At 37.8% G+C, this 26,088-nt stretch overlaps 1 protein-coding gene across 5 annotated transcripts in view; it reads right to left on the reverse strand.

Annotated features, from left to right (window-relative positions):
• LOC306882523 (fibroblast growth factor receptor 2-like) overlaps nucleotides 1-26,088 on the reverse strand; it is a 48,404-nt gene that overhangs the window by 20,078 nt on the left and 2,238 nt on the right. Inside the window, exons 3-10 of one of the 5 annotated variants that reach the window (XM_079437204.1) lie at nucleotides 17,721-17,987; nucleotides 16,667-16,741; nucleotides 13,204-13,373; nucleotides 11,547-11,670; nucleotides 6,113-6,303; nucleotides 4,938-5,082; nucleotides 3,121-3,317; nucleotides 1,878-2,017 (exon numbers count right to left, since the gene is read on the reverse strand). In XM_079437204.1, the coding sequence (XP_079293330.1) occupies nucleotides 1,878-2,017; nucleotides 3,121-3,317; nucleotides 4,938-5,082; nucleotides 6,113-6,303; nucleotides 11,547-11,670; nucleotides 13,204-13,373; nucleotides 16,667-16,741; nucleotides 17,721-17,987 (1,309 nt within the window). Of the gene's footprint in view, nucleotides 1-1,877; nucleotides 2,018-3,120; nucleotides 3,318-4,937; nucleotides 5,083-5,711; nucleotides 5,851-6,112; nucleotides 6,304-11,546; nucleotides 11,671-13,203; nucleotides 13,374-16,666; nucleotides 16,742-17,720; nucleotides 17,988-26,088 lie in introns of all 5 variants that reach the window. The other 4 variants (XM_079437205.1, XM_079437207.1, XM_079437206.1 and 1 more) reach the window with 4 other exon arrangements.

Consider the following 26,088-nt stretch of genomic DNA (forward strand, 5'->3'; position numbering starts at 1 on the left):
GAAAAATGTAGGCCCCGAATATTATCTACTTTCAATATTAGAAATAAAAAAAGAGAGAGAGAGACAATATCGGGAAATATTGTTATGGTTACTGATTGAATACATTTTTTGTTGGAATGGAACAAAATCTTTCCTTCCATAAGTCTTGTGTTCCTCACAAAAACACGTCTTAGCTTGTCTTCCCAAAGGCAATAATTCCTGGGTGTGAAGTCAAAAAATACATAAAATGGTTCACCATTCACCTATAGAATGAACATTACTGGCCATTAGTGGTGAACATGTAAGGACTGTTATCCACTAAATCACGAACAGCTTAATCCTGCAAAAACTGAGCAACTCCACCTGCACTTGTTGGGTTTCCACCATTCATTTAATAAATAAAACTTAGAGTTTGGAGTTGAATAATAGCATGTTAAACTGCTTACAAATCATCCTTGAGACAATCAAAGTACAAACAGACTCCTATTTAACCACCATTTTTGTTACAGATTGCTTAAACAGGCCTACTTATTCATTAATTAGGAATCTGTACGATTTTGGCAACACCACGATAGATGATCCATTGTAAACCTCCAAATGATACCGGAAGCATTCTGTAAATATTAAGCAAGACAATTAAACATTAATCTGAGAGTCTGAGTTTCTCTCATTAGTCACATGATCATTAGAGGTCACCGTGTCAGAAGAGAACATGTGATGCTAACAGAAAGTTATCTGGTAGCCGCTTGTATATTCCATTATATAATGAGAAAAATGTGTGTTTGGTTTCTCTAAGAATAATAACGGCTAACGAACAGAGGCCTGTGTTGTGTTATGAATGATTAATTATACATTGCGCCTGCATAAGTCACAGGTTAATAATTAGACATAATGGGATTGTAAGCATACAAGAAGATTAGCTTCACATCAGAATTATTTACAAGCGAAAAAGATGCAAGATTATGCTTTTGAAGTGACAAACGCGAACCACGACTCACTCTAGAAACTGCGATGATCGACACCATGGTAACAGTAGCAACGTTTTACCGTTTTGCACGTTTAGTATCCACTATTTTTAACCAATGAAATATTACAGCAACCAAAGACTAGTTATGTTCAGTGATTTTAACTAAACCACCGTTGAGTTTTGTTTATATTTGGAAGATTGAAGGGTTGCCACGTCCACTTATTATTAAGCATCTTTGGGATTGTTGTTTGGGCTCGGCTCATTAAGCAATCCAGTTTATGGAGTTAATAGGCAGATCGCTATATTTTGGTATGTGGCTTATTCCTAAAATAACGCGTTTGGATTTAAGTTAAATATGGGCTTGTTTTTATTTGCCTTTTTTTTCCTAGTAAGATCTGGCAACACTAATGAATCAAAACATGTCACTTTGATTTCCTGCACCTCAAATTCCAAAAAAAACACAACTCTGAAATGCGTTTAAATACATCTTTAAACAACCAGTTGTTCGGTTTGGTTTCATACACACTAGAATTTCCATATATTCCGCTGTCACTATACCTAAATTTTCTTCGGGAGTCAATTCGGTTGGAGAATGCGGTTGTCACTCCCGTAAAAAAGTTAAGGCTAGATGGTATACAGATTTGTCTTCTGAGCTTACGCACATCAATATAGCGTAATTTTTGTCACACAATTATGTCACTCATAATTACTGTTTTTGCATTATTGTAAGGGGTAGGTTTAGGGTTAGGGTAGGTGTAGGTGTAGACTTAATAAAACACAATCTAATAGGTAGAAAATTACATTTATTGTTAGCTTCCAGTTTTAGCTGTATCCCTTCTAGCCACAACCCCGTGAAACTGAACTGTGTACTGGTTTTAAGCACTAAAAGATGAACTGACAACCGAAATCAGCTGCCGTGTGTTTTTCTCACTTGTCTCTGGAGAACTCCCATCGAGGGTCCTCAGGGAGGTCGTACTCTGGGATGGGGTCGTCGTGGGCGGAGCTACGGCGAGTGGTGATCCTGACCAATGGTGTGCTAGAGCTCATGGAGGAGCTGGAGTCAGACGATACCTGTAAGGGGAAAGACGGATGGCTGATCACCTGAGTCTTGAAGACAGCACCGAACACTATTAACACCTACATGTGTGTTTGTGATTGTGTGCATTTAGCAGCTCAATATTATCAATATAGTAAGCTGTGACTTATATGATACAAATAATAGCACAAAATCTAGGGTAAGGTATCAGGCTTAACTGAAGTTACCTAAACCTAAAAGCCATGCATTTTTCTTCTTTTTTTAGTATTTATAACGTGTCATACATTTGCTCAGAATTTAATGGTTTGAAAGAATGTTTCCAACTTACTTACCACCATATAGCATACCTTCAACTTCTCAACAAAAAAACTTGACATGTTATTCAAAAATGTACAACAAAGGTACTGCTGTACAAAACCTAAGCGTACAAACTTTAAAAATATTTGATCTAGAATAATGTTGTTCATATATACACTTTTTATTATCATTCATAAAAATATAGTTTATATTCATCAAAAATATAATATAAATCATATATTCATAAATTATAAATATCAAAGTGACTTATATAATTATCTTGTCCATTATCTAAGTCTCAATTATCTTTACATAATACATGATAAACATCTTAATCATGTAAAAGTCAACATGTTAAACCAATAATTTAGATTATATTTAAAGATATATTTATATATAATATAAAATCATTAGAAATCATTAGAAATAAAATGTATACAATAAAATATATCATCATACATAATATAATGACCTTTTATATTTATATTTTATGTAATTATCTTCTCAATTATCCCAGGTTCAATTATCTTCATACAATAAATTACATAAAAATATTATGATTTATTACATCTAAAAACAAATTAAAATATTACATTTAAAAAAAAAACATAATTGCATGATTTGAAGAATTATTTATGTCCGTAGCACAAATATCTAAAACAAGATTGATTCCAAAATGCTATACTTTAAAATAAGAGGCTGTTTCGAATCACTAAACATAAACTTGCCTTATAGAAACCCCCACTAATTGCATAATTCAAAGACAAATCATTCTTATATTAGTGTGTGTGTGTGTAGGTGTGTATAAGATCTCTAGAACTCTTTATCTACTTTCTGTTACCTGGCGGCGCAGAGGGATCTGTTTGGTCAGCTTGTGCACTGCCGGCTGACTCCCGAAATCAGGCTTCTTAGCCGACGTCCTCATTCGACAAACCACCACAATCACCACCATGCAGGCGATGAGAAAGACACCTATGCAGTAGATGGCGATCTCCACATAGTCCGGAGGATAGTCCGTCTCGATGGCGTCTGGCTCGGCTGTAGAGCAGCGAGAAGGATCGGAAAGAAGTGAGGCAACAATTAGGATTTAAGACGCTCCACAAGTCATACAGCCAAGGAATACTGCACCAGAAACCTTAATGTTGGACAAAGCACACTTTTAAGATGGTTATGAAGGACATTAAGGTTTCAGAGCAAGATGTTCTGCCAGTGATAACAAAACAGGAGAGGAAAAGATGAAGGTGACTAAAGAATGACAAGATAAACCAACACACACACACACACTTGACATACTGATCAATGTCAAACTATTAAATGTTCTACAAAGCACTTTTCTTGACCTGTAGCTCAGGAAACTTTTCATTTAAGTCATCAACTTAAGTAAGAGCTATAAAATGAATTTGAAGAGCAGTTCAACATTTAGAGTTCATATTAAGACACGTGAGATTTGATCTCCATTTAATAACAAGATACTGAAGAGATCTCCTTGGTGATCTTTCTATCCATCATAGCATATTTTCCTGACATTCAATGGCCCCTGCAAACATACACACGCTCACAAAATGGTTTAAATATGACCACAGTATTGAAGTACTTCCTGACAATTGAGGTCCTTCAGAAATGCACATTTCATGGATACGATCACACATCCACACACACACACACACAGTGACTTCCATCTGTCTGACCACAGACCAGTAAGTAGTGCCATTTACGGTCAAAGATTTGGTCTGTTTCCTGTTCAGGAAATGGACTCTTATTAATATGCAGTGAGGTGCACGCTGTTACATTATGCATGTTAGCATGCACACAGGATGCTGTCTTGCGCATGACGACAGATAGGCTTTGTGTTCGTAAAGCTATGTTGAACTCACTAATATTTAGTTAAACCTGTCCAGAATAAAAAAAATCTAGTCCTAAATCACACTCAAGAACACACACAGGAACAGACACAGGTTGTGAAGTGGCTCTAATAACTAAGAAAGTCCAGCATGTGAGAGGGTAAGCAAATCTTGAGACTTTCTTTAGAGAACAAAGCAGTTATTAGAGCTGAAATGGAAAAAGACTTTGAAACATATGGGAATAGTTCAGCAAAAAATAAACATTTTATCATCATTAACAACCTCATGTCATTTTAAACCCATCTGACTTTTTTCATTTGGTGTTATACGGAAAGTCAGTCAAACTTTAAAACAACATCAAGGTGAGTAAATAATGACAGAATTGCAATTTTAGACTAACTATTCCATCAAAACACATCTTTCCAAACATGCAACCACTAAAATGTTAGTTGGGAAAAGAAAATCGAAAATAATAGGGATCTCGAGACACTTGGGTACAGTTTTAGAGAATTTCATAACACTTAAATTCAAACGATTTAAACATTAAAAAATGTAAGAGTGTATATATATATATATATATATATATATATATATAAAATAAAAATAAAGAATATATTTTTTTTTTCTTTTATATATAATTGATAAAATAAAATATTTATTTTATTTATATACAGTATATCTAGTAAAATGCTACTAAAACAAGCACTGTCCCAAGTGCCTCTTGTTCCCTCTCAAAGACCAATGGTGTGATATCAACCAATGTGGCTTCGACATAAAGGAGGTGTAGGTACGGAAGCAGTAGAGGACGAGTGTATACCTGGAAGCACCGTCAACCAAGCAGTGTGATAGGAGATCCCAATAGAGTTACCCGCCAAGCACGTATACTCGCCCGCATCCTCGAAAGTTACATTAGGCAGGTAGAGCAACTCGATCTCTTTGTCCGTAGTGTTCACACCTGCCGTCTGAGAGAAACAAAGGAGGAAAAGCAGGAGAAGAGGAAGATGGAAGGGAGGTACAAGAATGGATGGAAGAAAGAAAAGAAACAAATCAGACCCATAATACCAAGAAGAGAAAAGGAAATGTTCAATGTTGTACTTCCCATCTACGCATTACAGAGATGGTAGATGTTCCACTTCGGGAGAGAAGAAGATCGTCAAATAGGAAGGGCAGGATAAAATCACCATAAACGTAGATCTAACTGAAGGCCGAAACCTCTGTACCCAACACAGGTGAACCCACCGCATCCTCAAGGGTTCATGCAAACACAAGTAAAGAAACATGGAAAACAAGCCGCTGTCTTTTCGCCAAGAAAGTACTGAAGAAAAGCGATAAATCAAAGGGGGAAAAGAAGGAGGGAAACTTGACACAGAACAGAACAGGAAGGTAGTGGCAATGACAGACCAAAGGCTTGTTTCCATGGCTGATTGGGCACCAGGAAAGATCCACCAAAAAATAAGAGAAACACCAGACCACACCACAACGGCTCAGCGAAAATCCCAGGATCACCCTGACGACAAAAAAAAAAACAACCCAAAACACCAGCAGGGGGGAAGGGGACGCCGGGGGATTGACGTCTCGTTCTTGTTTTTACCTGGTAGGACAGTGAGCCAACCGGACTGGCTGACCTGACCGATATAATTGGACACTTGGCACGTATATTCACCAGAGTCCTCTTCTGTGACGTTGGTGAGCATGAGCACTTCCACGTCCGAGCTGTTTATGCCCGAACGCTAGGGGGCGCCGCAACGAGGGACAAAAACACACACATGGGAACCTGTTATAATCTCACTTATTCTTTAGGAGAGCAGAAAAGGAAGGAGCACCACTCGTTACATGGAATAAGATATACGAGAATATCTCCTGCAAGAATAAAGTGTTTTTGCATTTTCTCCTGCTTTCCAAAAGAAATCAGCTGCATCAAAACATTCCTGTTCCCCAAAATGCAAGGATAAAATACATGGAAAAAAGAGCCAAAATGAAAACCAAGCCTACCTTCAACACCCGGACGTAAGGGAGTCCATCAGGACCATAACGGCTGCCGTTCTTTACAATGTGCTGCAGCCACTGGATGTGAGGTTGAGCATCACTGTATACTTTGCAGACGAACTTAGCGTCCTCTCCGACTTGCACAGTGACGTTGGCTGGAAGGCCTGCCTGAAGAATGGGCCGGTGAGGAGAGCGTTCTGATAGAAAGGAAGAAATTAACATTATTATATTGATTTTTACCAAAGACACTACTGTTTTGGTTGGTAAGGTTTTTTTGAATGAAGTTTTATGCTCACCAAAACTGCATTTATGTGCTCAAAATTACAGAAAAATCAAGAATATTATGAAATATTATTGCAATTTAAAATAACTGTTTTCTATTTGAATATATTTTAAAATGCAATTTTTTTCTGTGATACAAAGCTGAATTTTCAGCATCATTACTCCAGTTCATTGACACATGATTCAGAAATCACTCTAATACAGGTGCATCTCAAAAAATTTGAATATCATGAAAAAGTACATTTTTTCTTGTAACTTATTTAAAAAAATGAAACTTTCATATATTTTAGATTCATTACATGTAAAGCAAAACATTTCAAAAGTTGTTTTGTTTTAATTTTGATGATTAGAGCTTACAGCTCATGAAAGTCAAAAATCCAGTATCTCAAAATATTAGAATATTTCCTAAGATCAATCAAAATAAAAAAAAAAGGATTTGCAAAACAGAAAAGTTCAAGTTGTTTAAAGTATGTTCATTTACATTTATGCATTTAGCAGATGCGTTTATCCAAAGCGACTTACATTCCATTCAAGTTACAGTTTTTTTACATTTTATCAACTCTTGCTTTCCCTGGGAATCGAACCCATGACCTTGGCGTTGCTAGCGCCATGCTCTACTATTTGAGCTACAGGAAAGCCTTGGAAATACTTAGTGCTCCTTTAGCACAAATTCCAGCATTAGTGAGGAATGGCATGGAAGCGATCAGCCTGTGGCTCTGCTGAAGCACTATTGAGCCTTCAGCTCGTCTGGATTGTTGGATCGACTGTTTCTCATCTTTCTCTTGAAAATAGAAATGGGGTTCAGGTCAGGCATGTTGGCTGGCCAATCAAGCACAGTAATATCATGGTCAGCAAAGCACTTGGAAGTGGTTTTGGAAAACAATGCTGCTCATTTCTTATTATTATCAATGTTGAAAATGCTTAATATTTTTTGTAATTTGTGGAAACTAGCCCAATCTGCATGGTAAGACAGTGAAACTATACGCGAACATACGGTGTTCAGATCACCACACCTACCGTCCTATTAGGCTGCTGTTGAGACTTCACGAAACAGAGGCTGTTGCATTATCTCTGCTGATAAGGACTGAACAAACACAGATGAAGAAAGGCAAAGTGGAGGGAAAAATAAGACAGATGTGCAGTGTCCACACCGTATATCAGCTGCGGTTCCAGCAGTGTTGGCGTATCAGAAACCTTCATTTAATTTCCTTTTTCCCCTTAGAAATGATCATACAAAATAAGAATGCAGTGATTTTTGTTTTCCAAAAGCCACAATAATGAGCAAACTCGTTGTGAGCAGCTAAGTTTCCTATTATTTGAAAAAACTATTTATTAGAACACACAATTTTTAGTGTTATTTTAGAATCATTTTATTTTTTTATTTTTTTTAAATCATTAGTTTTTTTATGATAATGTTTTTATTTTCATTTTAGTTCAAATTTTAATCATTTTTATTAGTTTTTGTTTTTAAAATATGACTATATAAATAAAATTATACATTTTATTACAGTTTTAGTTTTAGACATTTTGGTACATTAAGTTAAACTAATGTAAACTAAATAAAATAAAATGTTTTACATTTTTTATATATATTTTTCTTTAATTCAGGTAATTATTTTATTTCAAATAAAAAAAAAAATAAATAAAAAAAAAAAAATATATATATATATATATATATATATATATATATATATATATATTTTTTTTTTTTTTTTTTTTTTATTTTTTTTTATAATATTTTTATAATATTTTTTTAATGGTTGTAGTTTTAAGTTAACTGTAATAACCCTGCTTTGAATACAGTTAGATCTACTGCCTCACGTTTTCCAAAGAAAAAGGGGAGAAAAAAAAAAATCACAAACTAAACAGACACCTCGTTGTCTTCACAACACAACATTACTCTTGCCCTGTAATTGTGACACGTCTCCTGGTTACCCCGAAATACATAGACACACAGGCATGATGTCACACAGGAGATGTGGAGAGGTCAACCTTCACAGACATGCAGCAAAGGTTTGTGGGGGAAGTAAGAGGATTTAGGACTGAGGGGCACAAGAGGGGGCACAAGAAAAGCTCAAAACAATGGTGCAAAGCAGAAACAGAGAGCAAAAGAAAGAGGGGTTGGGGTCAAGGGATGCAGAGGATAAAGGATGCCCAACAGATGGGCAGTGAAAAGAAAAGACAGACAGATGAAGAAGAACAGATGAGAAACAAAAAAGTGGAGAGACAAACTTTGCTGACACACAAAGATCTAAACCTTACAAAATCTTCACGTCTGGCAGAAAGTCTTCCTTTGGAGATGCTATCAGGTATTTTAAATTGATTGTGTTTAGACTGGAGGATTTGACAAGACAAGCAATTACAATTCTGCTTATCGATTCATGTGTGTGCATTTTATTGTGATTTTTAACCATTTAAGCACAAGAAGATGCAAAAGGAAAACTCAATTTGGCACGTACGCGCATTTTCTCCAGAGCATGCGATGCCCACAAAAAGCAGCTTCATATAGTGTGTAGTTCATATAGTATCGCCTTGTGCTTAGACAAATACACATAATTACATTAAAATATCCTTGTAAACACAGTAGGTGAACGCAAGCAGCATTTAAACTGAAAATTCATGTGTAGAATTATATTGGATGCATTAGGTCTTAAAGTGACAGCAGCCTAATATTCCTGCAGTTGTTTGTTCCATTAATGTTAAGAACAAAAGAAATAGAAGTCACTGATCTTGACTGAATAACCGTTATAACGTCAATAGGGATAAATCTATATTTCATTCATTAAAAAAACTATACAGTGTTATTTTAAATTTGATTTGTACTTCTGTACCTGAACTATGCTCAGTTGCATTTATCTGTGCTGTCACTAATTTGTTTATTTGCTTGTAATTAATGATGTTTAAAATCTATATTAGTTAGTCTAGTTGTTTTTGCTGTGGCATTTTTGGTAAAACAATAGGCAAAAGTTCATTCTTTAGGCTGTTGATTTTTGTTCATGGTATTCAGCTGCAACAGAATGTTTTGCAAAACAAAAAAGACAGACTAAATATGTAACATCTAAATGTTTAATTCCATTTTCTATACCTTATTGGAATCTAAACTGGTAATTGTGAAGAATCATAATCTCCAAGCAGAATCAGAATCGCTAAAATATATTACCAAAATTGTGTCACGTTATCGCTTACTCAAGTTTGCTAGCCACTACCCTTACCAAACAGCTTTCCAAAAACCCAGCTAAAACCAGGTTGAAGGTCAGATCCTTCTCTAAAAAATCCATCGAGTTAGCCACAATTTAAGCCAAGTGCCAGTCGCTCTCCCGCATTCTCCACCAAATCACAATCGATCAATTACATCATTAGCCAAGCATTTACAGGCTGATCTGGCATCCCGAAGCAAGACTGTTGAACTCTGGATAACCTGCTGACTTAGCATACGTGGACCAAAAACAGTCAGGGAGGGGTTGTTTGGCCTGTAGCACGAGATTGGTTAAGAGAGAAATCAGGGTGGAGATGAACTAAGTTACTATGCCAACTAGGTCTGGGTGGTTTGAAATGTCGATCAGTAGAGATATTGCTGTATGGTTTATTATGCAGAAGATGTGTTTATATGGCTATCAGTGCAGAGAACTAATGTATATTATTTACACATGAACAAGATTGAGGTAAAAGCATGAAGTAATGCTATTCAAGATTAGGAATAATTTATTAACTTCAGAATTTTTCATTGAATTATCAGTTAAAATAACTATATTGTTATAAGTATACACTTAGTATGACTTAAATTATTGTGATTTATCTCCAAACTCTTGTGCCAGTGGTAGTGGATGGTGAACGGGCATCCTAAACTCAAATATGTATATAATGTGTGCACAAATTGGTAGAAGAGGCTATTGTTGGAAGAGAACTACAGTAGAAGTTTCTGGAATCTGGCCGACGTCCACAACAAACAGCGATAATTAGAGTCTTTTTGGCTCTTTTAAGTGTCAGCGCTTTGTACTTTGTCCAGCTTAGAAATGCAGGCCAGTTCAGACTGGCGCAACTTTCATTGACCTGTTTGAAGGGTCAGCGAGACTCCTATTCCGGCACAGGGAAAATGTTTTCTCTCTCCCGACCTTCTTTTTCTCATTTTGTCATTTACATAGACTTCCCAGGTAGGTTAGTCTGACATTAAAGTGAAAAACAACAGCATTATCCTCTGCCTCTTTTCTCTCCTGCTTTCTCTGTGATGAGAGTGTTAGACTAAGCCAGACCCAAAAGGGCTTTACGGCCATAAAATAAAACAGAAAAGAAAGACAGAGACCTTCTGAGAGACTGCTTTTACTTAACCCAGAACAGGGGCCCTAAATAGGGAGCATGTATATGTGAGTGTGAGCATGGCGTGTCTGCGTTTTGTACGTGTGTGCATGTTCTTGGGCGTGTGCATGCAAAAATATAGCTTGGTTCTGAGGTTAAGATGGGGCAGCTCTACTCAAACTATAAACTAGTACAGACAGCTGCGAGTTAAAAGGGCAGTTCACCCCAAAAATGGAAATTAAGCCTTCCAAGTCTCTTAAAGCTGCATTATAGCTTAGCCACGTGCACAATACATACAAGAACACCGTGTATGGCTTTAGAAGATTTGGATATAAGCACAACTACTTTCAATATTGACAATAATTAGAAATGTTTCTTGAGCAGCAAATTTCTGAAGGATCATGTGACACTGGAGACTGGAGTAATAATGCTGAAAATTCAGATTTTCATCACAGGAATAAATTATATTTTAAAATATATTCAAATAGAAACCGTTATTTTAAATAATAATATTTCACTATATATATATATATATATATATATAAATAATTTCCATGTTAATGCTTACATAAGTCTGCAAATCAGGTACGGCAGGCAAATCGCTTAATGTCCATATTCTCACAATGGCAAAATATCATTTTTATCAGTTTTATCAGCCTGGCCAACATATAGATCTATCACTATGTAAATGGTGACATAATTTTCATTATTGGGAGGACAACGCTTGCTCCTTCTTATTTTTATTAATACACACTCACACTTTATTTGCTCTGCTGTCCTCTCAAAGCTACCCACAGCCGTCTTCTGCGCTGTTTACCAGTGTCCGAATCAAACAAGTATCTAAACACATGTAAACAGGACTCACCTACTACATCCAGCGTGTAGGTGTGATTGATGGATCCGTAAGCGTTCGCCACCATGCAGGTATAGTTTCCTTTATCAGAGGGAACGACGCTCTCCATGATTAGAGTCCAGTGCTGGAGTCGGAGCTGAACGGGACAAATGAAAAACAAGCTTAGTTGTTTTTGTTATTCTCGAATTCATCTCAAACAAAACTCAGGTTTAGTCAAGCGTCTATTATCCTCAATTTCACACCTGTGAAGTGACATACTGCCAAGTATGGTGACCCATACTCGGAATTCGTGCTCTGCATTTAACCCATCCAACGTGCACACACACAGCAGTGAACACACACACATACACACACACACACACAGCAGTGAACACACACACACACCGTGAACACACACCCGGAGCAGTGGGCAGCAGTTGGGGGTTCGGTGCCTTGCTCAAGGGCACCTCAGTCGTGGTATTGAGGGTGGAGAGAGCGCTGGAGATTCACTCCCCCCCTAAAATCCCTGCCGGCCCGAGACTCGAACCCGCAACCTTTGGATTACGAGTCAGACTCTCTAACCATTAGGCCACGACTTCCCCTGTGTGTGATGTCTTATAAAATGAAGGGCAAATCTGACAGCAGCACTGACAGAACAATCAAGAGAGAGAGAAACTGGCCCAGAAGACGAGGGTTTTTCGAGCAAGAGCACCATGGGAAAAGTAATATCGCCGTGCCGACAGATGAGCGAGCTCCCGCCCCTACCCCAGGAATGCAGCTCTCGTGACTGCAAGCCACAAAATCCAGCGTCTCTTCCATGGAGACTTTCACTCCACAACCCTCGGCCTTCTGAGACCATTCAAATGATGACAAAATAAGGGTTCATCCACCTGAGGCACATGTTATCCATAAACCATAATCTCACTTATTTTATTAAACATTTTTGACTTATTCTGACTAAATGCTGCAGTCTTGGTAAGGGGTGGAGATTGTTTTCATGAAGGTTTGTTTTTTATATTCTAAAATGCAATAAAAATAAAATACTATAAAAATAAAATCTAATTCTAAATATGAACAAAAACTATAAAAGTACCTCAATAAAACTAAAATTACAGGTCATATCTTATCTTTCATGACATATTCATTTTATTATATGACATATATTTTATTATAAGTTATTATTGTTATTTTCACTTAAAATACAATAAAAATTTTAATTATTAAATCACATTTTATCATTAATAAGTTGTCATTAGTTTTATTAAAATGTTTCAACTGATCAGTTAAGGTTCTTAAGAAAACACCAATAATAATAATAATAATAAATGGCAATTTGAACCAGTTCATGGTCCTATAGTCAGACCCTGACTCATATCTGAGTCTTCAGATCAAACGAGCATGAGCAGCTCAATCATTCAGCTGTGTTTTCAGAGAAGGAAGTGCAAACAGACACTGATCGGGGTACATCGACCAATCGCCCCGCACATCTATTACACTTTAACCAAGAGCCAGTGCTTCACTAGCTCATGCCTACAATTCTGACTCGTGTAAATCTGCATGTAAAAAAATACTTAAATGTAACCATTTTGCTTTCTAAAAATCTTTTTGTTTTTGCTCTAGTTTTTAAGCATTAATACATTTAGCATGATAAGTTCCATTATCATATACAGCACTAGTGAAGATCCCTTACCTTGTAACCGCCCATGCGATCCTCCTGTTTGAAGGGTTTTCCGTTTTTTTGCCAGCGCATTTCAGGCTTGGGATTTCCTGCCGCCGCGCACCGAAACTTCACAGTGTTGGCCGCGGGGACGGCGTGCAGCTTCTTCTCCATCTTCTCCGGCGAAGTCCAATATGGTGCCACTGCAGGAAATACAAACATTTGCGTCATCCAAATATCAACAAGAACCACACACTTGCAGTGCACTATATATATTTCTTTGATGTGTCGAAGCCTTTAGGATTACATGCAGCTTTGATATACATCACATAAAACCTCCATGCAAACTGGAGACTTTTTTTTATCTATGCCTCCTCTCTTATCTGCTTTCAGCCGTTCATAGATCAGCCCCTGACATCTACAGTGTGTTTTCTATATCTATGTTTATGGAAAAACTTAGGATCAAAGCCAGAAACAGTAGCTTCTGGATTGTACAGAAGATGAATCAGATTGGATTGTAGAGTACACTGAGGATGAATCACTAAATGTGTTTTTTATTTCATTAGTCATATAACAAATCAATTCAAAATCAAAGTTACAATATGACCTTGTGTGATTTTAAAAAAAATTGCAATTTAAGTAAATATTACAACTATTGCATTTTGAAAAGTTCATTTTGACCTTATGTGCCTGTGCAGTGAATGCAGTGTTGTTATTATTATTGTAAAACTATTAAAAACTGTTTTTATTAATTGAAATAGCATTCAATTAAAATGTTTATTAAATTAAATAACTGTATGAAAAACATTGAAATAAAAAAAAGGCTTGAAACAAAAATCAAATCAAAAACATAATACTTACTGTCAAGTAAGTGAGGTACTAAAATTACTAAAATTAAAACTGAAAAAATAAAAATTAAATTTATTTAAAAAAAAAAGATTAAAAATATAAAACTTAAACTAAAATGAAAACTGAATACAGCACATAAAAAATGCCAAAGGACACTGATTCAATGACACAAAGAAATTCAATAAAATGGCAAATCAATCTGAGGTCCATTTTGATTCAACCCCAATATCCCAAAAGAAATGCATCATTGCCAAGAGAGAGAGAAAGCAGGAGCCCGTCTGAAACTCAGCGAGGGGAAACAGGAAGGCATGACCACGGATGCAAATCAAAACAGTTATTCACACTCGCAGCACTGCATGACTGCACCGCCCATCTGCTTAATGGAACCCTGCAACTCACAGTGAGCAGCTTAAATAAAAACATATTCCCATTTGCTCTGAAAACACACAAGAGAAAAGGAGGATAAAACAAGTCGGTCCAAAAGCACAGCGGCTTGCCAAGAAGGAACTGGACCATCACATCCAATTTCTTTTGTTCGACAGACATGCTAACCGGAAGGTTGCAAACGACTTGATATCAGACGTGTAAACAGGCGTCTTCCCTTCAGCATGAAGGCATGATAATTGGTGTTCAACTCAAACCTTTTCTTCAACGTCTATCTATCTGTATGTTTTCTTTCCTCACCACCCAACTTTTTCATCTCACCTCGTGGGAATTCTTTTGTAACGGTCGTTCTCTTTGACCTCAGCGCCCTGATGGACAGCAGACAACATGTCTGTAAACCCGACTCCTTTTAACTTTGTAAACGGTTCAGGTTTTCATTGAGAAAACGAAGATGGGAATGACCCTCAGACGTTGGGGCAGTAGGGTCGGATGTCCTGGGAAACCCCAAAAAAGGTGACCTCCAGTGAAAGATGGACTGTCCATTGAACCTTCATTGCCATTTTTCTTCAAAAACTCTGGGACCATCCACAAATACCACCGGTATCTGCAAAAATCTATCAGTAAACCGAAACACTGACACAACCCAGCAGCCAATTCCATCAAATTGTACAGAGATAGAAAAAAAGACCTTTAGACTTTAAACAATCCCAGTGTTTTCTACTCCAGCGCACCTCATACGAAGGCAAAACTTCTCACAAATAAAGGAAACTTTCTCGTGAGAGGGGGAAAAAATTTGTGTTTTTGAGACTGCTGTTGTTGAGGCCCCTTTGCACAGAAATATCAAAGAGTTCTGAGTGGTTCAGCTGGGCAGAAATCCAACCCACTGAGCCCGAAACCGCCCCAAGCACAATGCTAAACACCCCTCCATCCCAACCCCAATCCCCCCCACACCCGCTCAGCTACACTCCACTCCAAAGGCCAGACCTCCAAAGCATACACAGAAAAGTGTTGGTGCAGATCCAAACCAGAGCCCATTAGCTGGAAGACCTCGCTCCACCCCTCGTTCCAACAACTCTCTTTAATATTTAGTTTTGCACAACTCAAAACAGATTCTGGTGGGTATGGTGCTCGTTTCAGAGGAAATGCAGTCAATATCCTTTCCTCACCTGTCACGGCTTCTCTTTCGCATAAAGTTCTCAAAAATGTGAAGCGATTAGTGTTAACCATGACAAAAAAAACCATTGCGAACAGAGTCCTGAAACTGGAAACAAGTCTGCATTTTTTAACTTACAAATCCATCGTCCCAAAGTAAATGGGTTTTTGGCTTGAAATAAGGTCTGTGGTTAATACAAGCACAAGATATTGTCCTACGACAAAATAAAATACATCGGTAATACCCCACTTGTGCTTTTTTAAAGTGTCTTGAAAAAGGTGAACAAGAAGCTAAATGGGACTACAGAAGTTGCTGGATACATCATTATATTGAACAGGAAAACTCATGAACTCACTAGTCGCTTTTACAGCTTTGTTGTGTTTATAATCACACTCTTGCAAACTATTCTAATTCAAACTTCCCAACTAGTATATTTTAAAGAACTTAAAGCGCTGTTGACAAGTCGTGAGACTGGTGTAGTTTGTTTATAGAGTAACTTTAGCTTTTTACTTCCGGCCATTGTATTTAGGCTTCAAAATTCCTTTGTGAAGATTATCGTGATGGAAAAAACATAGAAGTATCATAAACTTTTGTTGTTTTTGTCGAGAGAACCAGTTTACCTCCGGGTTTGCCTACAAAAATGCGTACCCCCTTGCAGTACTCTATTTATTAACAAGATTTTTAATGCCCTTGGAATTTCTCCTTTTTCTGTATTTCGTTAATATTTTCACCTCAGGTCTTTCCCTTTTACCATTCTCAGAGCGAAGCCCAATTCAAAACACATCTCTTAGCAGGTAAATTACAGTCAGGCCTCTCATGGACCTGAGAAATGGAGAGCACAAAGACACAAAGAAGAAGGAAAGAGAAGGCCTGGAATTCTGGGAATGTGTCTGTGCTGGAATTGCTTGGTAACATAGTTAACATCAGACTCTGCTGCAGGCTTGTCCTGTCACCAGAGTGTGGTGTCAGTTACAAAAACTGCAAAAAAACAAATACCTATAAAAACAGTATGCCAACCGTGTTGCATCTAAATTCAACATTGGAAATACAAGTGCATTTAACATGGTACTCTGTAACAACTGGTGTTCGGCCCCCAGTCCCGATACTCACGCATTTGCTCGCCGTCCACCCCGACATCGTCCGATCGCTCCGTGTCGTCCTCATCATCACCGGATGAGATGGCATCTGCAGAGAGTACCAGGAATACTGTAACCGTGCTTTGTTTCTCCTGCCATCACAACACCCATACGTCTATCACTAATCAAATATTTGATCTTTTTGACGCATTAATATAGCAATAACAGCGCTGAACACAACTCATCCAATCAGTACTTAGAGTACAATTTTAGTACATTTTTAAATAGTATTACTTTTACTATTTGGAGTGTTTATTTTTTAACTCATGTCTTAAAAATGTGAACCTGTTTTAGCACTGATGCCATAATCTGTCATTCATTTGTTAATCATTGTGTCCATGCAAATTTAAAGAAAAATAAAGGAGATGATAAATACATAATTACTGTATTTAATTTAATTTAACTGACTGACTGAATAAAATATTTATTGATAAATATATTTGTATAATTAATTTAGAAATTAATGAACTAATTCAATATATATTTGTTACATATTTTTTTAAATATAAATTTATTTATTAAAAAATACACACATATATAAATAAATGCATATTTCACAAAAATAACTGTAATGTGTCATTTAATGTTACTGTGAGATAAGATTGTGTCCAATATCCCAGAGCAACTGTGAATGCTAGCTAGATAGCTGAAAAAATTCAGAAAATAATTTAACGTGACGTGTTAAATCAGACAAAATGTCTGTATAACACAATGATAAAAAGTGTAAAACATAAGCTAACATCAGGCATATGAACTAGCCTAAACTAATCTTAATACTCAATTTACAAAGCCAACGAATGTTGTAAAAACAATACAAACAAATCTCAAACTCAGGACGTAAATGCGAATGCAGCATGCAAAGTCATTTTAAAGACTACATCTTCCACTTCATTGCAAACTGTAAAAATGCAACGAGAACAGACAAACAGAACCATTCAGTTCAGGCTGATACGGCGTGCGAAGACTCATCTACGAATATCAAAGTCTCTTCAGTAGATGGCGCCACCTGTGGTAGACAAGAGTCTCACCTGTAACATTTACGATGAAGCAAAGAGTGTCGCCGGCCCGGGAGCCCGCGGCACTGCACGCATACAGGCCCGAGTCCTTAGAGGTGGCGTCGCGGATCTGTAGCCACTCCTGATCTATGAGCGTGCGGTTGTCAGGGCCCAGCGAGGAGCCGTCTTTGGTCCAGACGATGGCAGTCGCCTCGGGCAGCGGACAGTTGAGCTTGAGCAGTTCACCCGGGTGCACCGAGCACAGGGTGGGCTTAGAGTTTTGGTTTTTGGTTGGAGGCTCTGCAGAGCAGAGGGGAAAAGAGAGGAGGGCAGGAGGAAAGGGGTGACAGGGTGCACAGAGAAAGAGAAAGAGTGTAAGATGAAAAACACTGCACCAAAATAACATCCCTAGAGTGACTAGTGTGGAGAAGAGGCTTCAATTAAATTAATAGTTCACCCAAAAGTAAAAAAAAATCCCAAATACAGACACCTCAGAGCATCCCATTAGCTGTGAATTGTGTGTACAGAGCAATTCTGGAAGCATGCAGCTGTACCAGTGGGAAAAACGTGTGCCGTTAGCAGTGCGCTGACATAAAAGAGGTGCCAGTCGAGAAACAGAGCTCAATATTTGTTCATTTCATAAACAGAGCCTTCGGTTTTCCTTCGCCTGTCATTTCAACCTCGACCTCACGCATTAGAATTAAGCCCGTTATTGCCGGTTTATTCCATTATCTTTAATTATGCTCTACAATGACTATAATGGCAAGCCAAACGCTCATAAGGAATGCCAACTGGCACCTAAAACAGAAAAATCAAAGGCTTGATTACAGATTGCAAGAATGTGGTATGAGCATTAAAGGGGGATGGGGGGGGTCCAGTGTAAAATGCAGGAGTGCACAACAATAACGCTCTCCATATAGTATCAGTACAAATGTCTACAAATATTTAGTTAATTTTGTATAATATTCTATAAAATCGTGTTTTATATATTCAATTATACATATACTTTTATGTAATTAGAAATATATTGAAAACATTGTTTACATATGGATATACTTGGATATAGCTGACTACTAGTTATGTGAAGCAAAACATACCAACAATATCCATTTCAATTCACCTGAGACTGCATTGAGAGCAAAGCCAAGATGAACAGAAATCAAACGCCCCAATCAGGTCAGAATGAGAAGTAGAGAGAGAGGAATTCAAGTTATTCTATCCATTTAATTCACTTAATCTTATGGGTAGAATGATAAACAACAACTAACACAGCACTGCATAGAAACCACATCGGTGCCTTGATGCTGATACACAATGACTCAAATGATGTCGAAACTGCCTTCAGAAAAAAAGCCATCAACACTTGCTAATACAGATGGAAACTGTACAATCTGTATGATACAGTCTGAGCAACACCAGCACAGATATTACATTTCTGGGCAGTTAACATAGCTGGATGATTAAACCCAGACCACAGAAATGCAGCCCAAACCACAAACCCGTTCAGCAAAACCCCGGACTAATTGTTCAGTAATTTGTCCAGTACACCATGATCCACTTCTGTGACAACAAAAAGTGAATGCAGAATGCAGAATGCAAAATGCAAAATGCAAATGCATGAAGTTTAAGGACTACTAATAAACTTCCGACACTGTAGAAGATCCCATGATTCTACAGTACTAACAATAACCTACTGCATCTAGGCGGAAACTATGAATTAAGGCAGACTAAACAGCTTTCTATGCATACAAAAACTTTAAAAGCGAGAGGTATGGAAAAACATGGTCGGACTTGTCAGAAATAATCAGCGGCGCAGAGACACTCCCAACCTTTTTCGTAGTAACACACCTATCTTTCTGCACATTCATGTCCTTTTGTGAATGTGTATGGCAGATTGAACTACACACCACAGGAAGGGAAAGTCATATGACTTGCGTTCAGTCCTCAAGGGGTTTTGGAGTGTGCTTGAAGGTCTAAACTCTCTCCCCAGGCACGTTGCCCTACACACGTTTAGTTCCCGTATTGTTCCTTTTTTCGCAACTCCGGAAACAATTACCTTTTCCTTTATGCCTTTCGCGACGGTGCGGCCTTAGAATGAACTCTGCTGTTGATTGATGGGACCGGTATTCATTGCCTTGCTCTTCCGGAGGCCTCTGTTTGTCCAACTGTTATTTAACTGTAATTGGTTGCGTATTTCCCTCTATTGTACGATTTAAGACGAACTGAGAAAAAAAACAAAAAAAAAGATCTGCTCCCACTCACGTCCTGTTAGAAAACCAACACATGTGGATCGTTTTTTTTTTACATACACACTTAGTAAACTCTATAGCATGACCAGTGGACGACCGAGTCTCACAAAATGTTTAGTATATAAATAGCAAACAGATAAAATGCTAAGGGGAACTGAAGTAAGCAGAGCAAAAGATTAAGCTGTGCATGCTGAAAGCAGAAAGAGCCATGCAGAAAAAAGGAGTCAGAAGAGCTCTCCAACTAAATAATCCAAATTATTATGGTTTTTATACATGTATGCATTTGGAAGACAATTGTATTTAGAGTGACTTCCAGTGCATTCAAGCTCATTTTGATTTTATACTTTTGTACTTTTAACTAATTTTTGAATCTACCGTCATGTTTTACCAGCAGTGCTACGAAGAAAAGACAAACCAGCCAGTTTCAATCAATTTTAGCTGATCAAATGACTTTGTCGACATTTAAAATCAGCTTCATAATTCAAAGGTTAAGAAATCTTTTCTCACGGCACTATGATACATTTTGTGAGGAACTTGATGCAAGCTCAACCCTCTTTAAACATTTGACATGCTTTGCTTTCATTCGCTTTACTCTTCAGGTCCAGTACATCTGTTCCTTACCATCAACACCACCTCCTGCTCCTCTGATTTGCACTTTGACCTTTCACCCCTCACCCTGCCAACCGGCCCCCTGCCGTCCACAAGTCACCGACCCTCCACAAATCCACAACCTGTTGACATCCTGAAAATTCCAGATTTTTCGTCTTGGGAAAGGTCAGAGCTGCATCCTACCAGAGTAGCACAATAAACGTAGTCTTTTCCTCATGTGCTTAAAGTGGAATAATATATGAAACACATGCAAGGAAAAAAACCCTCAAACTCTATTTCTCGAGGTGTGACTGTCTCTATTCTCCTGTGTTTTGATGGGAAGGCTATTGAAAAGCGTGCTGTGAGTGGCAATTATTATCAAACGTCCCGTCAGGAGTGACGGATACTGACTGTCTCGCATTTCCCATCCGCTCCACCAAGTCTCATTTGCGCCTCTGCTAGAACAGATAACTACGCTCTCGACCAAACTGAGACAGGATCCAGTCTGTCCAATTCTCACACTATCATCCTTCTGTCTCCACCCGCTGGTTGACATGGAATCGAGACCGCTGTGCGCTTCACTGAGTGCTCGGGGTCAGTCGGATGAGATGCGTCTGCGACGAGACAATGATGAAATGGTTCTCTGATAACAGACATATACACCCTATTTCCACTTGTCCAGGATTTCCCAATCAGGGAGTTGCAAACCCCCATGTGTTCATAAAGGTACTAGTATATTTGTTAATGACAAATGTAGTTTAATAAAAATTATAAATCTGAAATAAAATTAAGCTTGATTATCAAAAATCTCATCTAATTTTCTTAAGAAGAGTTTTTGTTCATGCACACATCGTAGTTGATGCCAAATGTAACTGAACAAAAATGCATAATCTTGAAAAATTGCTTAAAATCACTTAAAAAAAATGGGCATTTTTGCTTTTTTTCAAATGTAATTAAATGAAAATGCAAAAGTACTAATTTTATTAAATTAAAATTTAAAACATTACTTGAAATAACAGATCGTGATTCATTTAAAAAATGCATTTTTGCCATTTGCCAAACTACTTTTTCCTCATGTAAAAGTTAACATGGATGCCAAAAGTAATTTTATAAAAATTCTTACATTTAAATGAAAACATCAAAAAATCTAATCTATTTCCATTAAATCTTCTTGCCAAAATGATTCATCGAATGAATGATGAATGATAATTTAAAATCACACAAAGTACTTTAAAATCGCACAAATGCATTTTTTTATATCCTTTTTGAAGTCATTGTTGATGCCAAAAATATTTTAATAACAATGCAAGTCTAACAATTAAATTAAAACATAAAAAAAAATAATTTGCTTTCATTAATCTTATGGGGAAAATATTTATTATATTCAATGAAAATGTAAAACATTACTTAAAATCACACAAAGTACTTCAGTGACAGTCTGACAAAAAAATAGTTTTTACACATGCAAAAGTTGCATCATGATATTCGGCTAAATTGCTATGCTGTTGCAAAGCTATTTTAGATGGTTGACATGGTGTTGCTAGGTGGGTGCTTCCAAATTCACCTTGAAGTCTTGATGACATTGTGGACCCTAGATATTCCTCAGGTTCTCCTAACAATTCTAATAGCAAAAAGCATTAGCACACCTGCCCTCAATAAGCACACAACTCATCTCTACAGAACAAAAAGTGTGGGACGAGTCACACTTCAAATTTTAGTAGTTAGGTTTAGGGGCTTGTTTAAACATAGTGATGCTTACTTTAGCAAGCACTGCTAATTAGATCACATGGGTTGAGCAGACAACCCAGCCGCCCCACACAAGTTAACTCTACACAAGCTGCGCATTTGCCCTGTTCTCCTGTCACGTTCCCCTCCTTCCTTATTTTCACACCCTTCCCATTTTATACTCCAGTTAAATCCCAACACTCTTCCGTAGCCGCTCCTTTTCTTTCCTAATCACAATCGCCTTTCAAATTGTAATTCTGCAAGCTTTATTGTCATGACAATGGCATGCCCAGCCAAAAGCACAGGCCTCTCAGGGGCGCCCACGGCAAGACAAGCATCCGGGCAAATCTCATTGGCCAACTTTCCCTCCAAAACCTCTGGAGTCACATATAAACACAGGAATTTGGTAGGGGATTTGAGCAAATTGCTAACTTTAAAATTTAGCACGTAACCTGCTCTGTGCCATTTGTGCTACATGCATGAATTATGCATCAAATCATGTGACTTCTTGAGGAGAGGTGTGCTAGTTAGTTTCTAAATAATTTAAGAGAAAAAAAAATCACACTGACTTAAAAGTAGCCTTTTATGACTTGAAACCACCTAGGAAGCACCCGAAATACTCAGGCAGCCACCTAATAATGTGCTATATATATATATATATATATATATATATATATATATATATATATATACACATACATACTTTATGTATTTTACATATATAAAGAATTCAAACAATTACCCATCAAATCCATTTGTGTTTCCTAATATACAGCATATACAGCAAACATGTATTAACAAAAAACACTGCATAGGTTGACAACAGCCAATTGCAACATAAACAATTTCTGGAGGAAAATAAAAACTTTTAGTTTATTTAGTGGGAGAGTGAGGCTTTATTCACCCGAGAAAACACAATAAACAAAGGGTGTGAGCTGACACTTTTATTACAGGGATTTACTATCATGATTTAGGACGTTTGGTATAAACAGAGAATGATTCGCCCAGGAAACCCCCTACTGTATGCAGGTGGTCACTTTAAGGCACGCTTATCAAGAGGCTGAGCATCTCTCACAGTTCTGCTGTTTCAGCTTCGGGTATTGTCACTGTCATGAACAGGAACGTCTGGGTTGTGAGAACAAAGCCCTCGGGCTAAAAAGGCAGAGAGCAAAGAATTGGGGACGATTCCGATTCCGGAAAAAAGAGTGATGGCAGGAAAGACAGCGAGAGATTCGCTTGGATCTCCAGCCAATGTTTTAAACATCATCAAAGCTCCGTTTGACTGTGTCTAATTCTGTCCAAACCAACAGGGCACACACGCACACTAAAACACCAGCAGAACCACTCCAATGACAATAAATAAATCACACAATCCAAATAATAAAGATCCGAACAAGCTTGTGCGATTCCACATTTTCCACCGTTGGGTCAGCCTGGCCATACCTCTGGTTCCAACCACAAACCTTATGGGGCGGCAGGGAATGAGAGAATAAAGGGCGAAGATCTTCAACTCTATTGTGCTCTAAGCCCTGTCAGATTACATTTGATCCAAGTTTGCTTTCCCACACTTTCACAATGTGTTGTTTTCCAACCTCTGAGAAGATTTCGACCGCTCTCCCAGCCTTTATCACGTCTACAAAGAAGCCTGTTCCAAATAAATTCAGGAAGGTAATGGAATATTTCTATCATATAACTCTCACAGACAAACCAGCTCACGTGAAACTCTGTAGGAATTCTAAACTGATATTCTCTCTTAAACAATTACCCCTCCCAGAAACACAACCGAGCCCTTCGGTGGGCTTTGCATGCATCAGGTGGGGGCTGTTGTAGTTTCCCTCCAGGGGTGGACGTTTAATGGCAGGCTTTTTTTGTTGAACTGATACATATAGTGTTCTTTGGTACAAAAAGTAAACATGTTTAGCACAACCATTCAACTACTTGAGTTGTATCTGTACCACAAGAAACTGGTGTGGTTAGTGCTCTCCACCTTTCATCAAAACCTCCCAGCCTATCTGCATCACATGACACCACTTCAGCCACTTAATCCTCCGTCACATGACCTCTCGTAATCTACCATCATATGATAGGAGAGAAAAGTGCAAATCGTTCCACAACATACACCACTTAGCATTAGAAGATGAAAAGTTATGCATCTGACTTTGGACAAAAGATAACCAGTTTCTACTGGCAATGCAACGCGATATTGCGCAATAGAACGTCTTTTGTATTTGAGGCATTAAGCGAGGCTTTACTCTTAAAGAAACAGTTCATCGAGAAAAGCTGAATCTGAAAGTAGTCCATACAAGTCTACTCCAATTTTCAGTGAATAACAACTTAAATTCCATGTTTAACAAATTCTTTTAAATCAAAAGACTTAAAAATACAGTGAACATTTTAATCCTTTTTTGTAATTTTTGGTTGAAAAATAGCCTTAAAAGCTGTCTGGAAATAGCAGAAATTCTTCCAAATATCTTGCTTTGAATTCTAAGTAAAAAGGAAAGTCAAGCAGGTTTTGAACAATGTAAGGTTGAGTAATGTCAGAATTTTATTTTAGGGTGAACTTTCCCTTTAACCCTACTATGGACCTCCTTTAACCCTGAGGTCAAAGGGCATCTGGAAAGTGTTGGTTGGGGGTGGGGTGGGGTGGCCGCTTCCAGCGATTGTGTTTGACAACCCTTTAATTAACATAATGATTAAAGCCAGAGGAACAAAATCAGACTTATCCAACACAACAGTTCTCATTACCTGTTGCATTTTACATTACATTTATTCATTTAGCTGACGCTTTTATCCAAAGCGACTTACAATTGCTATATATGTCAGAGGTCGCACGTCTCTGGAGCAACTAGGGGTTAAGTGTCTTGCTCAGGGACACATTGGTGTCTCACAGTGGATTCAAACCCGGGTCTCTCACACCAAAGGCATGTGTCTTATCCACTGCGCCATCACCACCCAAACGAATGTTGCCCCAAACTAAATGGAAAAATCACATCAATAATCGCACTACTAATGGTAGAATGTGGCAAAACTGGGCCAGGACACGCCACTGCGAATTTACCACTTCAGAAAGTGCCAAAGAAGCAAATAAAATGAATGTTTTTACTTAGAGTTAGGAATGAAGATGATGACAAACCACATCCCGTTGAAAGGAAGTCAGGAAACCTCCAAAAAGAGCAGAGAATCTCGTGTTTCATTTTAGTTCAAATCTGAAAGCATATAAGGTTTATTTTCTTCCCAAACAAACTAATACGGTTTGGTTTGCATCTGCATGCCAAGCTAGCAGGTATGTGTGTGGTCCTCAACTCTGAACAACATTAAACTCAGACAGATGGAGAGAGAGAAAATATGTGGGGAGAAAGGAAAAGAGACGTTACGAGTGGAACCACAAAAATCCTAAATGCGACTCTTTTGAAACAAGCTGCTGTGAGTATATAGCATACGAAAAATAATTCCATACATTGTAAAACCTCAGGGTTCGCAGTTCAAAGACGCCAGATACATGCTTAAACCGCTTTCTCCACATAATTATCGGAGTTTCAAAGACGTGCTCCGTGCAGAAGAAGTACTTCCTAGGGTTTGCATACAGCAACTCATAAAACCTCCAAACCACACATCATTGCAAACCAGCACCTCCTCAGAACTTTCCTGGCCGTCTTGAAGGGCTGAACACAACCGTTTATGAAAAGTTTAATCCCATAAATCTGCACTAATGATGTATGAAGCCATGAGGAATCCTACCTACACCAGGAGAAATTCCGTGCAGCAATGTTTTGTTTCACCCAAATTCCTTATTTTCCCCAAGACTTCCCCCAATAAAAAGGAAATATTTTCACACATAG

Source organism: Barbus barbus (assembly GCF_936440315.1).
Source record: "Barbus barbus genome assembly, chromosome: 16".
Lineage (NCBI taxonomy): Eukaryota > Metazoa > Chordata > Actinopteri > Cypriniformes > Cyprinidae > Barbus > Barbus barbus.